The sequence below is a fragment of the Neopsephotus bourkii genome, unplaced genomic scaffold (genome assembly GCF_033783945.1).
Source record: "Neopsephotus bourkii isolate Nb327-2 ecotype Australia unplaced genomic scaffold, CSIRO-AGI_Nbou_v1 NB_1707, whole genome shotgun sequence".
Classification (NCBI taxonomy): Eukaryota; Metazoa; Chordata; class Aves; order Psittaciformes; family Psittacidae; genus Neopsephotus; species Neopsephotus bourkii.
Window position 1 is genome coordinate 664,569 of NW_026902181.1, and position 12,889 is coordinate 677,457.

Consider the following 12,889-nt stretch of genomic DNA (forward strand, 5'->3'; position numbering starts at 1 on the left):
ATTAAGCCTAATATTACATTACTCCTCTGCCTAGGTACACAATTTATTTGAACTGGATAATAATGTAGGATATCTCAGACAGTGATTTTCCAAGGCATTTGTTACATGAGTCATCTGGCTTTTAAAAAGAAAAGCCACATCCTCTGCAATGAGAGATGACTGTAAAATAGGTCAGCGTGTAATGAAGCATGTTGCTGGCTTGATGCTTGCCAAACAACCCCCCCCCAATAATAATTCATGGCTAGAGTACCTCATGGATATCCAAAAGAAAGGCAGAAACTCTTACCTTAACAGGAAAGCTACACTTGCCAGTACGAACACCTTCTTCATCAGTCTGCCACTGATGAGGCCTACTGGCCTCTGGGACATAGACGTCTTTCTTTCTCCTAAAGCTCTGCCGTAATTTGTTCATTTCTCAGATTTTCAAGTCCTAGAAGAAAAACAAAAAATACTGCCAATAGGCACCAAAACATGCATTTAGCCACTCTGGGTCAAGCGCTGTCATGACAAATGTTCCTGTGAAAAATCTGAGCTTCTGCAAATACGAACAGAGGTACCTGTGAAAGGAAAATATTTTGCACATGGATTAAGAGAAAGACAGATATTCACTTCAACATGAATATCTATCCTTGAAAACACAAATCCACATTACTTGTTTAATACTTTCCCAAAGCAAATGAAGCATCAGATCCAGGAATAACTATTACTCTGAGCATAAGGCTACCTAAAATAGCTGACAGAAGCTCTGAAAAGTGATGCACATGAAATCCTGCCTCCCCAAATTTAAACACCTACCTAGAGCAACCAAGCAGAACACCAGTAGCCCAAGCTTCCAAGGCACCCATGCGAGGCAAGGATTCATAGCCCTAAAAACTGCTCCTAAGATTATGTGCTTAGGCTGTATGAGTGATAGATTCCTGTTTTTACTGAGGGGCACAGTCCAGCCCTTGCTTAGCCTACTGGTAAAAGTCCTTATATTTTAATGAGAAATGCACTGAATTGACTTCCATGTCCCAGGTAAATCTCTAAACAATTACATAATCTGACCTCTTCAAATGGGGAAGACAGTTCTGTAATTACATTTCCAAAGCCCAGTTAGATGCTTTTTATAGGCTATTCTCTTATGTATCAGTTTCTGTATATACAAGCCAGTGTATACATTGCTGTACATACAATGATCACAGCAGAGCAATCTTTCCGCATAAGGGATAATTCCTGAAGTATTTCTACATTAGCAAAACACCAGACCAAACTCCACTTTTACAGCAAACATCTGAACTCAAATCTACTTGATGAGCATTTGAAAGCAATAAGGGTCGAGATGCATGGCAAAGGCTAAACAACTGTCCCTGGCAGAGGGCATGTACCTAGAATAGCCACAAGCCTTAACAAACAGTGTAAGAACAGGGATAGGAAGTTGCTTGGGGATTCTCAATCACAATTACCTAGTTATACAGCAATGTTAGCTACATTCCTCTGTAGCTGCAAAAGGCCTGACATAACTAGTAAAAAAATATTTTCTTGAATTTCCTTGGTAGGATTTAGAGATGAGAACATGTGTGCAGAATAACATGCACACTTCTTACCACTAAACAAGCTGAAGCAGCTCCTGTCCTGGTTTTCAAGAGGATAACAGTTAATTTTCTTCCTAGCAGCTGGTACAGTGCTGTGTTTTGGGTTTAGGATGAGAATAATATTGATAATACACTGATGTTTTATTTTTTGCTGAGGAATGCTTGGACTAAGTCAAGGACTTTTCAGCTTCTCACACCACCCCACAAACAACAAGGCTGGGGATGCACAAGAGGCTCTGAGGTGATACAGCCAGGAAAGCTGAAACCAACTGACCCAAGGGATATCCCACACCATATGGTGTCATGCTCAGCATATAAAGAATGTAAAAGGGGGACATTCAGAGTAATGTCACTTGTCTTCCCAAGTAACCATTACATGAGATGGAGCCCTGATTTCCTGGAGACGGCTGAACACCTGCCTGCAATGGGAAGCAGTGAAGGAATTCCTTTTTTTGCTTGTATGTGTGGCTTCTGCTTTGCTGATTAAACTGTTTTTATCATCTCGACCCACAAGGTTTCTTGTTTTTACTCTTCGGATTCTCTTCCGCAGCCCACTGGTGGGAAATGAGCAAGCAGCTCTGGGGGGCTTAGTTACCAGCTGGAGTTAAACTCTACAAACACAGTTTCTTTATTTTACAAGCTAAAAAACCTTTTACAAATCTCTAAATGTGCGAAGTCAATTCTGGAAGTCTTAAGAGGAGGTGCCAGACTTTTTATTCTCCATTAAGGCTTATAGAGGTATTAAAGCAGTATTAGTTATGTATTTTTGCTTTACAAATTGCAGACAGAGGAGTCCGTGCAAACTCAAGTCTAAAGGAACCAGAATTTCAAAGGGGGCATTCATCACCTTGGGCAGGTGACATGTACTGCAGCAAATCACCACATGGCACCTCAGTTCATGAGGAGAAACACCATTTTTCTCCCTGCTGAAGACAGGTAGTGCCACAGCACTGGTCCAGCTGCTTTGGTGCAAAGCTCAGGAGTCTGGTCAGCACATAGCTTAAAGCTCAGCTGCCTGACCTTGCACTCTGGTGATTGAGAAACAGGCACAAACACTCAGAGATACACAGATACACATGTTCTGCCAAAAAGGGCAGCAGACTCTTACACCGACACAAACAGATGCAGTAAGGCTCACAGAATCATAGAATGTTTTGGGCTGGAAATGATCTTAAAGCTTATCCAGTTCCAACACCCTGCCACAGGCAGGGCCAACTTCCACTAGACCAGGTTGCTCCAAGGCCCATCCAATTTGGCCTTGAACACTGTCAGGGATGGAGCATTCACAGCTTTCTTGGGCAGCCTGTTTCAGCGCCTCACCACCCTCACAGCAGGTCCATCTGCTGGTATTCTGAGTATGAACAATTAAAAAGTACTTTGTAAAAATTTCAAACCTACAGATGTGTAAACACAACCTGTGGAAAAGTTTTCAAGGTAACTCTGTATCTCAAAAGCTTCAGTAACAAAACAAGGAACTGAGAATGGCACTCAGTCACTACACCACTCGTGAAATCATCGTCTAATTGCCTTACAATGTTTGCTTATGTGAGCATTTCTTTGGTCTTCTCCCAGGAAACTTTTTCCCCATGAGACTGGCACCTTATTGAAGGTTTATTCTGACCAGGAATCTCCATCCGCAGAGAACAATGAGAATGCAAGTTCCTCAACTACAGTTCCTATTAAGAGCTGAAGTGGTATTTTGCCCAAAAGTATTTCCTTTTCACTGAAAACCAAACCCATTTTCCTACATGTTCTAATTTTGAGGTCATGTGGGCAACAAGCTGTTTAAAAACAGCTTATTTCATTTAATAGAAATGCTGACAAATAGTAAAATGATTTTCTGGCCAGGCAGCCACTGAGCTTTCTCCAACTGCCACACTTGGGTTCTCCCGAGATGTCAGACTGTTTTGAGTATGTTGCAGAATAGTTTGCACTATAAACACATAATTTGCTCGTAACATCCATGCCAGGCTAATATAACTAGAATTGCCATCTGATGGGAAAGTGTGAAGTAAAACAATTCAAACAGGCTGCATATCTGAGGATTTAGGAGAGAAGCACATGCACTGCTCAAATTAATGCTGAAATTTCTACTAATTTTGTCTAGAGCTCAAGATCCCTGCTCAGGAGCTCTAGAGAAAAACAGAGCTTTTTTCTACCTGAAATCTCTGCAGTGCTCTTCACGTTTCCATAGAAGTGTAGCATGCCTGCTGACACAACATGGAGCACCAACCTAGACGGCAACAACATATTAGGGTATTTTCTACTAAACTGACAGCATCATCGAAACTGTAAAAAGTTTTATACACTGCTTTGGGCTTATATAGGCTGAAAGTTATCATTCCATATTTAATACCTGATTAGTAATTAAAAACATTTCAACCTCACCCCCCAAGAAGAAACAAACCTAATCATCAAAGACACTCTTTCCTTTTCACTTTTACAATCCCAAATCCAGTTTGGGTCTAAGAGAGAACAATGGAGAAAACAAAAAAATTATTTGAAGATAAACCTGTGTGAAAAAACAAGATAGGAAACTCAGAAACTAAGTCACAAAACACAGCGTTACATCAGAGACAAAAGCTGACAGCACTGAGATCTTCTGCAAAAAAGAGGACACAGAGCCACCTTGGGTTCTGTTACATATCAAGGTTCTCTCTACCAAGTAGCTCAACTGCAGACAGCTCAATATCTGAATGCTCATGCCTATTGAGGAGGGGACAAAAAACCCAACAAAAACACACACCAAACAACCCCAAAACCCTACTATGCACACACAACAGAACTTCCACTTTTGCCATCCAAGAGATTACATTACACATTATACCACTTCCTAAAGCATCATACAAGCATCTACAAAGGCATTGAGAAAAGACAAAAGTTATTCACATAATAAGTTCATAAATTTATGTTGCTATTTCTTCTTATGCAAATGGATTTATTTTGAAAACACAGTTCCAATGCCAATTTAAGGAGACCTTTGGCATAATTCTTCTTCTGACCCTGTGAAAAGTTATCATTTTACCTCCTACCAGTTCACTGACAACTCGGGGCAGCACAGACACAGAAATGTCACAGAACCAATAAATTGAGGCTAAATGAAATTTATTGTTCAATCTCAATTAAAGCTCCAGCAGCATCAACTACTGATTGAGGATGCTATATGGATTAATCACTACACTGTTGATTCTTAATGTCTATGGCCTATGATCCAAAATGCACAAGCATCTGCCTAATAAAGGGAAGGCTCTCAACTTCAAGGAGTTCCCTTGGTCAGCCTCGAAATTCAAGGGGAAGTCCCCAACTGCAGGCCTGCTGCTCCGAGAAGAACTGATTTAAAATGCCTGCCCTGCAGGGTTCCATGTATACCCTAGTCAAATCTGATCTGGTATCAGATATGATCATGCAGACTCCGTATTAGTTCAGGACCCAAATTCCTCACCTTTGTGCCTGCTGATCACACCACTGGGAGTTTTACCAGGCTTTTTTTCAGGGCGGGTGTACCTGCCGCAATAAACAACACTGTCATGGATAAAAGTGCATGCTGAAGCACTCTTAGTTTCATTGCCTTATGCACCACCAGGTTATGGCTGCAGAACAAATTGCTGTAAGATAAACTAGCATGTTAATTCATGTCTTGTTAGCTGCTCTGCTGTATGAATGTGTTCACTTTTACCCTTCAATGAGCACAAGCCAGTAATTTTCCCTTTAGTGAGACATGGGTAAGCTTTCACATTAACTGAAGTCAGATCAGGTGGGAGCTGCTGACAATGCACATCTGGAACATAGCTTGCCTTGCAGAGCTTACGCATGTACCCATATCTTGAAATAAGCAGTCAGTTTACATTTTGCATAAATGTTTCTTGCACAGAAGTTGTTGCTACAAGGTGATGCAAACTACAGCATCTTCAGGGCACAAGGACAGTAATGGTACCTGAACTGCACTCACCAATTTAAATGGTTAGATTTCAGGCTAGAGGTACAAGTCTCACACTAAACAACCACGTACAGTTTTAACACTGAGGGCAGAAAAGCAGCACAAACTATAAACCCATTTTTACATTTCTTATGAACTCTAGCCTTTCCAAAAATTATTTAATCTGCATTCAATTATGTGGGCTCTCTTGTTTGCAATGGAAAAGGACAAAAATTGATTTTGAGTCTCCAGTTCAGCTAGTTTTTTAAAACTATTCAGAGGGTTTGGGATTACATTGTTTTCTCTCAGAACTGAGCCTTGTTCACTATTTGCCATCATGGGTCAAATGAGGGCAAAGTACTCTGGAGCCTGCAACAAACACAGAGTAGCAGGGCATGGGAGGGAACACCCTCTTCCCCAGTGCCATCTCACTGCTCTGTAACACAAGTCCTCCTGCAAGCCTGAGCAGCCAGGAGCAGACCAAATCCCTAGAAGTATGCATTTCAAACAGCAGGGGAATCCAGGTTTAACAACAATCTGTTACAGGGATCATTCTAAGATCTACACACCTCCACATAAAGCTAATTCAATTAACATATTATAATGAGACTATAAAAAAAAAAAAAAAGTCTTATTCATCTCTCTTTTGCCTGCTGGCCATGCACCAGTAAGAGCAGCTGCACAACTGTCAGCTCCTATGTGCTCTTCCCCAATGAAATGTAGCTAATATTCCTAATAAAAAAACCGACCAAGCCAAGCAGAGCCTGAAACCCAGAGCAACAAGTTCATCCATCTCCAGTATGTTTTTTTTGCTTAGAAATACCAAGCCTTGCTTGACATCAAAGCTTTCTGAATAAGGATGTGTTTTTCCTGCCAAAGTTACCTGATACTTCAGACCTAGGAGGACATGCAAATTATCTTAATATCGGGGGGGGGGGGGGGGGGAGGAAATGCTTGCCTAACCTACTTGAGAGGAAAACACTCCAGAAACATTCCTCGGCATGGTTGTTAAGATCTCTATCCTCAGAAAACTCAACAGTATCCTCGAAAAACTCCGTGGCTTGATGATCTTGTGCAAGTACAACCTCATCACATGTGTACAAACAATCATGTCTAGCAGGTATCTTTTTAGCATTATCCAGACTTGAATTTTACTATGAAATCCACAAGGGTCTGCACAAAGAAATGTAAACCACCCCCACATCCATATTTCAGAAGAGTATTTCACACTGCTTTTTTCCCATAAAACTCAGTTCTCTGCTGACACTTCAGCATTATTGTAAATCTTGGCTATAACCAGGACACAAGGACATCAGTTAGGAAATATGTTTGTTTCAAGCGATTTTCTTCGGACGTGATTTGATTTGGCAGGTTTATCAGCACTACAAGAGTAAATATAGACGTGGTTCAAAACATTTAGGTCTATTTTGCTTTCTAACGCACAGTTGGAATCTCTAAACTCAAGATGACAAGGTAAAAAACTTCTCATTTCTTAAGAAAGAAGCAGCTAGGAAAGCAAGCTGATTGCTGCCAAGGTAAATAGTCTGTCCCTGCCTATAATGAAGCTGCCAGAGTGGAGTTTTACTTCTCAGAAAAATCCTTATTAAGCATGGCTACTAAACAAACAGTCTCCCCTCCTCTCCCACTTACACAGTACAAAACCATGTAATGCCCTATCTTTCCAAGTCTACTGTAAAGGTTAGCCAAAACTTGCTGCAATTGCCCTGCAACAGCCTCTCTGCAATTATTCACCAGCACAAGAACACAGAGTACCCTTATCTTCTAAGGAAGAAAAGTTCACCCCATGTGTCAGATTCTGAATGCTGAACTTTGAGCCTTTTTGTAAGTTTAGATCCCATAAAATCTAATTAAATCCAGCACTGTCACACCGAAGCAAACAAAGGCATGTAACCATATGAGCATGCTCGCTAACTGTCCTGTTTACGCAATACAGTATGACTAACCACATTATTCACCACATGGCTTTCCAACCCATTTACCCTTTCATTACCCAATTAAGACCTAATAACACAATACTACAAGTAAGCAAACTAAGATATCAAAATATGCATAAAGGTGAAGCACGAGTTCATTTGTTGAGCCAGTAAATACATTTTGTTGCTGTTGCTGCTGTTATTTAATGAGTTCAAATTAAGGGGATATCCCTGCTGCAGAAAAATGAAATGTTGGATACAAATGAAGACTACTGAAACATGCATATCAGCAGTAAAAAACTCACCTTCCAGCACTGAAAGATCTAATATTTAGATCATAATTAGAAAATACAGCAGAAACAGCAACTTTAAGCTCCTTACGTAAGACTAAAGAGGTCAGAACTGTAACAGTAGGTTGAATTTCTTCACAATTGCAATGCACTGTGAGGTACTAGCCATTCTCTCAAATCCATCAGATTTCTTGCTGTCTCATACCTAAGCTGAAGTATCACATGAGCATTCCACAGCTGTTTCCAGAGCACTTGACAATTCTGCTTGCACCATGGATGAGGGTGGAAGAAGGAAAAAAAAATAAAGATGTTACAGCACCAACATCTTGCTGGATAAAAACCACAGTTACGCAAAACTTGCAGATAGCTTGCAAAATACGAGGAAATGAAATCATGAACTGTACTCCAATACACCATTAACAACTGAGTGGCTAAGATCAGCTACCAGAAGCCCTGTCCTAAAGCTTAGAATGCTGTACAATACACCAGACTCTTCAAACATAAATATCCCCAGACTGCAGCAGTTAAATACAGTATTCAGTATTCCGCAACAGTATGTAACTGAAGTACCAATACAACAACCACATTCAGACTTAAACTGGCAGCAAAATACAAGTTTGATCATTGCAAGGCAGAAGTTAGTCCCAAAAATACTAAATGCTCTTTCCAGCAGTCATAAAAGAAATCGCTTGCCTCTCCCAAACCTGTGAAGTTCAACAAATAAAAACAAGCAAGACTCACTTTCTCCATCAATAACCATTCTAAAGCAAATGTCCCAATTCGTCAAACTCCACAGCTTTGCAAAATCTGACCAGGGTCCTATACAATATGCTAAAAGCTTTAAGTGCAGAGATATAAGTCAGTAATCCCCCTGTTTTAAAGGCTCACTCTAAAAATACCCTGCAATGACTGTCAGTCACTAATGAAAAAGCAGGTCTCCTGAACACTATGTAATAAAAATTGAGTTGAATTACACCACACATAAGAATTGAAAATAAGCAAAAAGTTCTCTAAAGAAACACTAGCTGAGTCTTGTGGAAAACAGTTCAAGCATTTCTGCTTTGCAGCTCATCTGCACGCATGGGAAGAATTTTAACTAACCAAGTCACACCAGTTAGAAGTGAATCATTTACATTTAGGGCAGCAAAGTCTCGGACAACTAAATAGTTTTCAAACTTGAACACCTCAAGTTTAAAAGGTATCTTTACAAATACATGCTGATTTTAGAAGAGCAATTAGATATTGACAAAAGTACAAAAAGGGATGAAACAGTGGGAAAAGATTTCCTTTAATCCCCCAAATCAAAGAACCAAAGCTTGAAGTGTGTCAAATCTCACAAAAATAAATATATTTTCAAAATGAAAATAAATTTTACAAGCAAAATAAGCATATTTTATTGGCAAATCAGTCACAAATACAAATAATCAGTGTTTTAATAGATAAGGAATTGTATCCAGTACAGCAATCATCTGCTGCTTAGGAGTAGCAAAAGTCAAATATATATCAGTAAATCCTATCTTTGTGCCACTGAGCTGATCATTAGTTACTGTGACTAGAAACATACGAACACACGCTATATTTTTGTTTCTAGATTTTAAGTGAGAGCAGAAGCAGCTGACAAACAAGCTACAGATCCCAAACACCCGTTTCAGGAACCAACATGCACTCTTAACCAGATTACTTGGAGGACCCATTTTAGCAAGATTTTAAAATGTATTCATACAGAAGCTTTACACAGTGCTACATATACAATGGTCATGCTTAACACAAGTGTAAGGCACAGCATTTTAAACAAGTGCTTCAGCAACTGCGCTCTGCACAGGCATACAACAGACTTAAAAGTTCAGTTCCACATAGCCCACATTCTGGAAGCATTTGGAACAACAAACTATAAATTAGTATCAGCTTTATGATAAGTCATGAGCAGGAATGGACAGTAGTGCTGCCAAGTCTGTCAGCAAGGAGAATTCAGATATAGAGAAACTAGGTAAATCACATGAGGTAAATCCACAAGAATAACAGAATGCTCAGACACAGAATGGGGAGTTACACAAAACTTTTTGCTGGGAACAGGGGTTTTTATTTTATTTGTATGTGTTCTCAAAAGCAAATAGTTAAGTAACTGTTTACAGTTAATGCAAAATATTCTGGAGTAGACAAAACTAAACTGATTTTAATAAGAGTATTTCACAAGAAGAAATTATTCTGTATTAAAAACAGCAGAGAAAAACAGATGGAAGAAGGGTAAGAGAAAGACCCAAACTATAAACAAAGATGAATATGAATTCAGCTATTACCACTGTCTAGGAAAGCTCATAATTCACATGCGTAGTCCTCTAAAAATGTAACTGTTGAATAAACAAACAGTAGTAAGAACTATTCTGAAAGGATCAGAGCAAAACCAGTGTAAGACAAGACTGCACTCAGCTTCAATAGTACATAGTTCTTGTAGTTAATATACCCTTTCCAAAATGAAATGAAAAGGTGCAGGAAAGTAATAAGGATAATTAGGACCACATCAACTGCTTCTGTTCAAGGACAGAGTAGATACATCAAAGGTCTTCAGCTCAGAAGAGCAATTCGCTGTTGGGAAGGCCTACAAAAATTATAGTACCACAAGTGTCAGAAAGTGAACAGGGAATTATGTCCAATTCTTACATTGTAGACATAGCAGAGAAACAATGGAATCCTCTAGCCACCCAGGTTTCAAAATAAAAGAGTATTTCTCTCATTATACAGAATTAACTTACACAATTCCTGGGATGTTTTATAAACTAAACCTAGGAAAGGATTTAAGAAACCCCACCCAGTTTAATTATTTGATCAAAACTTCCAAAGGCTATTCGAGATTACAGTGGAGGTGCAACCTCCCGGTCAGGAAATCACCCATTTCAAGCTGAACAGCCAGGAAGGCTTATTTGATGCCTGCCTTAACCTTCTACTCTTCCTCAGGATCCAACACTGACTGTATCAGAGAGAATTACTGTGCTGCAGAGCCCTTGGTGAAAACCAGCATAACTCCCAAACTGGTCTCCCTTTACCCCTGTGTTACAGCTCTCATGGCATCACAGAATTGTTGGCACCCAGCTACATCAGAAGCAGCAAGAGCTGGCTCACTACACGTGGTAAGGAAATTCCTTTACCAAAGCCACAGAAGCAGAAGACATTTAAATAAGCAGAAGCAGGTGAATTTGTATATTCCAGATAGCTCACTAAACTTGAATAATGGTGGCAATGAACCCTGTAAGCACTAGCCAATCTCAATTAGCAACTGAAAGTTAGCTTAAATTGTCATCAAATATGTGTGAGAAAAAATGAGCTCATACATTCACAGGATGACAGATGACTCCTCATTATACCATTACTGCAGCAGGCCCAAGCACTTCAGTCACTCACTGCTTGGCAGCTGTTACGTGGCAGTTCAAGATACTTGACTTGCTCCCATCCTCCAACAGTTCGCTAAAAATGAAGGTCCTTTTATCTGTGCATTTTCTCCAGCTTGTTCAGGCTAAATCAGCCACACTTCTGACTGCAGTCAATGCAAAGGATCACGAGTGTCACAAAAGGCATTTTTAATACTAATTTATAACTCAAAATTGCGAAGGCTTTGCTTCAAGCTTTTTTTGTGAAAATGGCAGGTTTTGATAATAAAAATGAGCCTACAGAAAAGATAAAGCTACTTTTTTTCTGGCTGCCAGAATATCAGAAAATAGTTTGCTCACCCTTCAATAAGTCTAGCCACACAAAAAAAGTTTACTTTCATATAAAACATGGGCAGAATCTTCTTAGAGAACTCACTCATGCCCAGCATAGCAACTGTGGTTGACATGTAAGAATGTAAGTTATTATTAACAAAAATATTTTGTGACATTAGGAATTAATATACACCTGTCCAGTGCAAGTTCTGTGTTGTTCCGTAACTCTCTTACCATGATAGCTCTTTGCAGAACATTACCAGGGACTAACAGGATTATTTCCCAAATCTGTTTGCTTTATATAAATGTAATCAAATCAGAAGCTAGCTTGGTGAAGCCAGATACAAGCTATAAATTCTTTTAAGTACACAGGATGTAATGTTTTCTGAATTCTCCCACCAGTTGAAGACCTTTAAAGATCTTCTGCATCCTCTTTAGAACCTGATATAAACCACATGTTTCATCACCCACAGAAGAATTCACAAGATGCTTAAAGAATTTGTCACCATAGTCCCTATGAGATGTGTGTAAGCAGGGTACTTTAACATAACTCCAGCTTTCTGGTACTGTTTTGTATATATATAACTAACATTCCTTATGATTACACAGCATGTAAAACTCCATCTTATGCCTAACATTTCCCATGTCTTCTTACTGCAAAGCCATAAGAAAATCCAAGCACAACTTCAGTGGCATGCTAACCTCAGGATTTTGAGAATTATATATAGCAACATAGCTAAAGAGATACCTCTTAGAAGAATTTAGCTTCATAAAATCCTGATTCATGTAATTTGTGACAAAAAAAAAGAAATAATCGCCAACCCCAAGCGTCATAGAAGCAGTTACCAGAACATAATGTTCATATGACAGTAGCAGGAATATGTTGACTTAGTGACTTAAGGTTTTTTCCTCAGGTTCTGGAATAGTATTTTTCTTAAAAATCCCTCTCTCAAAGCTATAACCTTGACTCCATGGATATACAGAAAAACATGATGCTATTGGCTGAAAAAAAAACCCTAGAGATGATAATGTCAAGTCCAATGTGGGCTATAAAAGGCTTCAGAGAACTTCTGTCCTTTCCTCCCTTTACCTCAATGGATTTTTACATTATTTGAAGAGCTTCTTTTAAAGAACCACCCCACGATCTGAAATTGTTACACCATTATATCAAACTTGCCACAACTCCAGTCAAGGCTGGGTTTTCCTTTGTTTATGACAGCAGACCTGAAGCTTCTCAGATCTATGCCAAATCTTTTATCTTACTACCTTCAATGCTTCCATATCATCAGTTGGGAGAAACAAGGAGGGGGCAGGGAATCTCAACAGAACTGGGGAGGATTTGGGGTGGGAGATTTTTCTGGTCCATTAAAAAAACCAACAAACCAAACCAATAAAAATTAAGGGATGAAAAGACAAGCCAAATCAGACTGCATTTAAGGTTTGGGAGTTTTTGGAACAACTCCAAGTCAAGTTTCTCAGA

At 39.3% G+C, this 12,889-nt stretch overlaps 1 protein-coding gene across 15 annotated transcripts in view; it reads right to left on the reverse strand.

The window, feature by feature from the left end:
- The window catches only part of NUMB (NUMB endocytic adaptor protein), a 96,367-nt gene that overhangs the window by 35,894 nt on the left and 47,584 nt on the right, over nucleotides 1–12,889 (reverse strand). For 14 of the 15 annotated variants that reach the window (XM_061376364.1, XM_061376377.1, XM_061376363.1 and 11 more), the window contains exon 2: nucleotides 287–430. In XM_061376364.1, the coding sequence (XP_061232348.1) occupies nucleotides 287–412 (126 nt within the window). In that variant the 5' untranslated portion in view covers nucleotides 413–430. Of the gene's footprint in view, nucleotides 1–286; nucleotides 431–5,016; nucleotides 5,042–12,889 lie in introns of those variants that run through there. The other variant, XM_061376365.1, reaches the window with a different exon arrangement.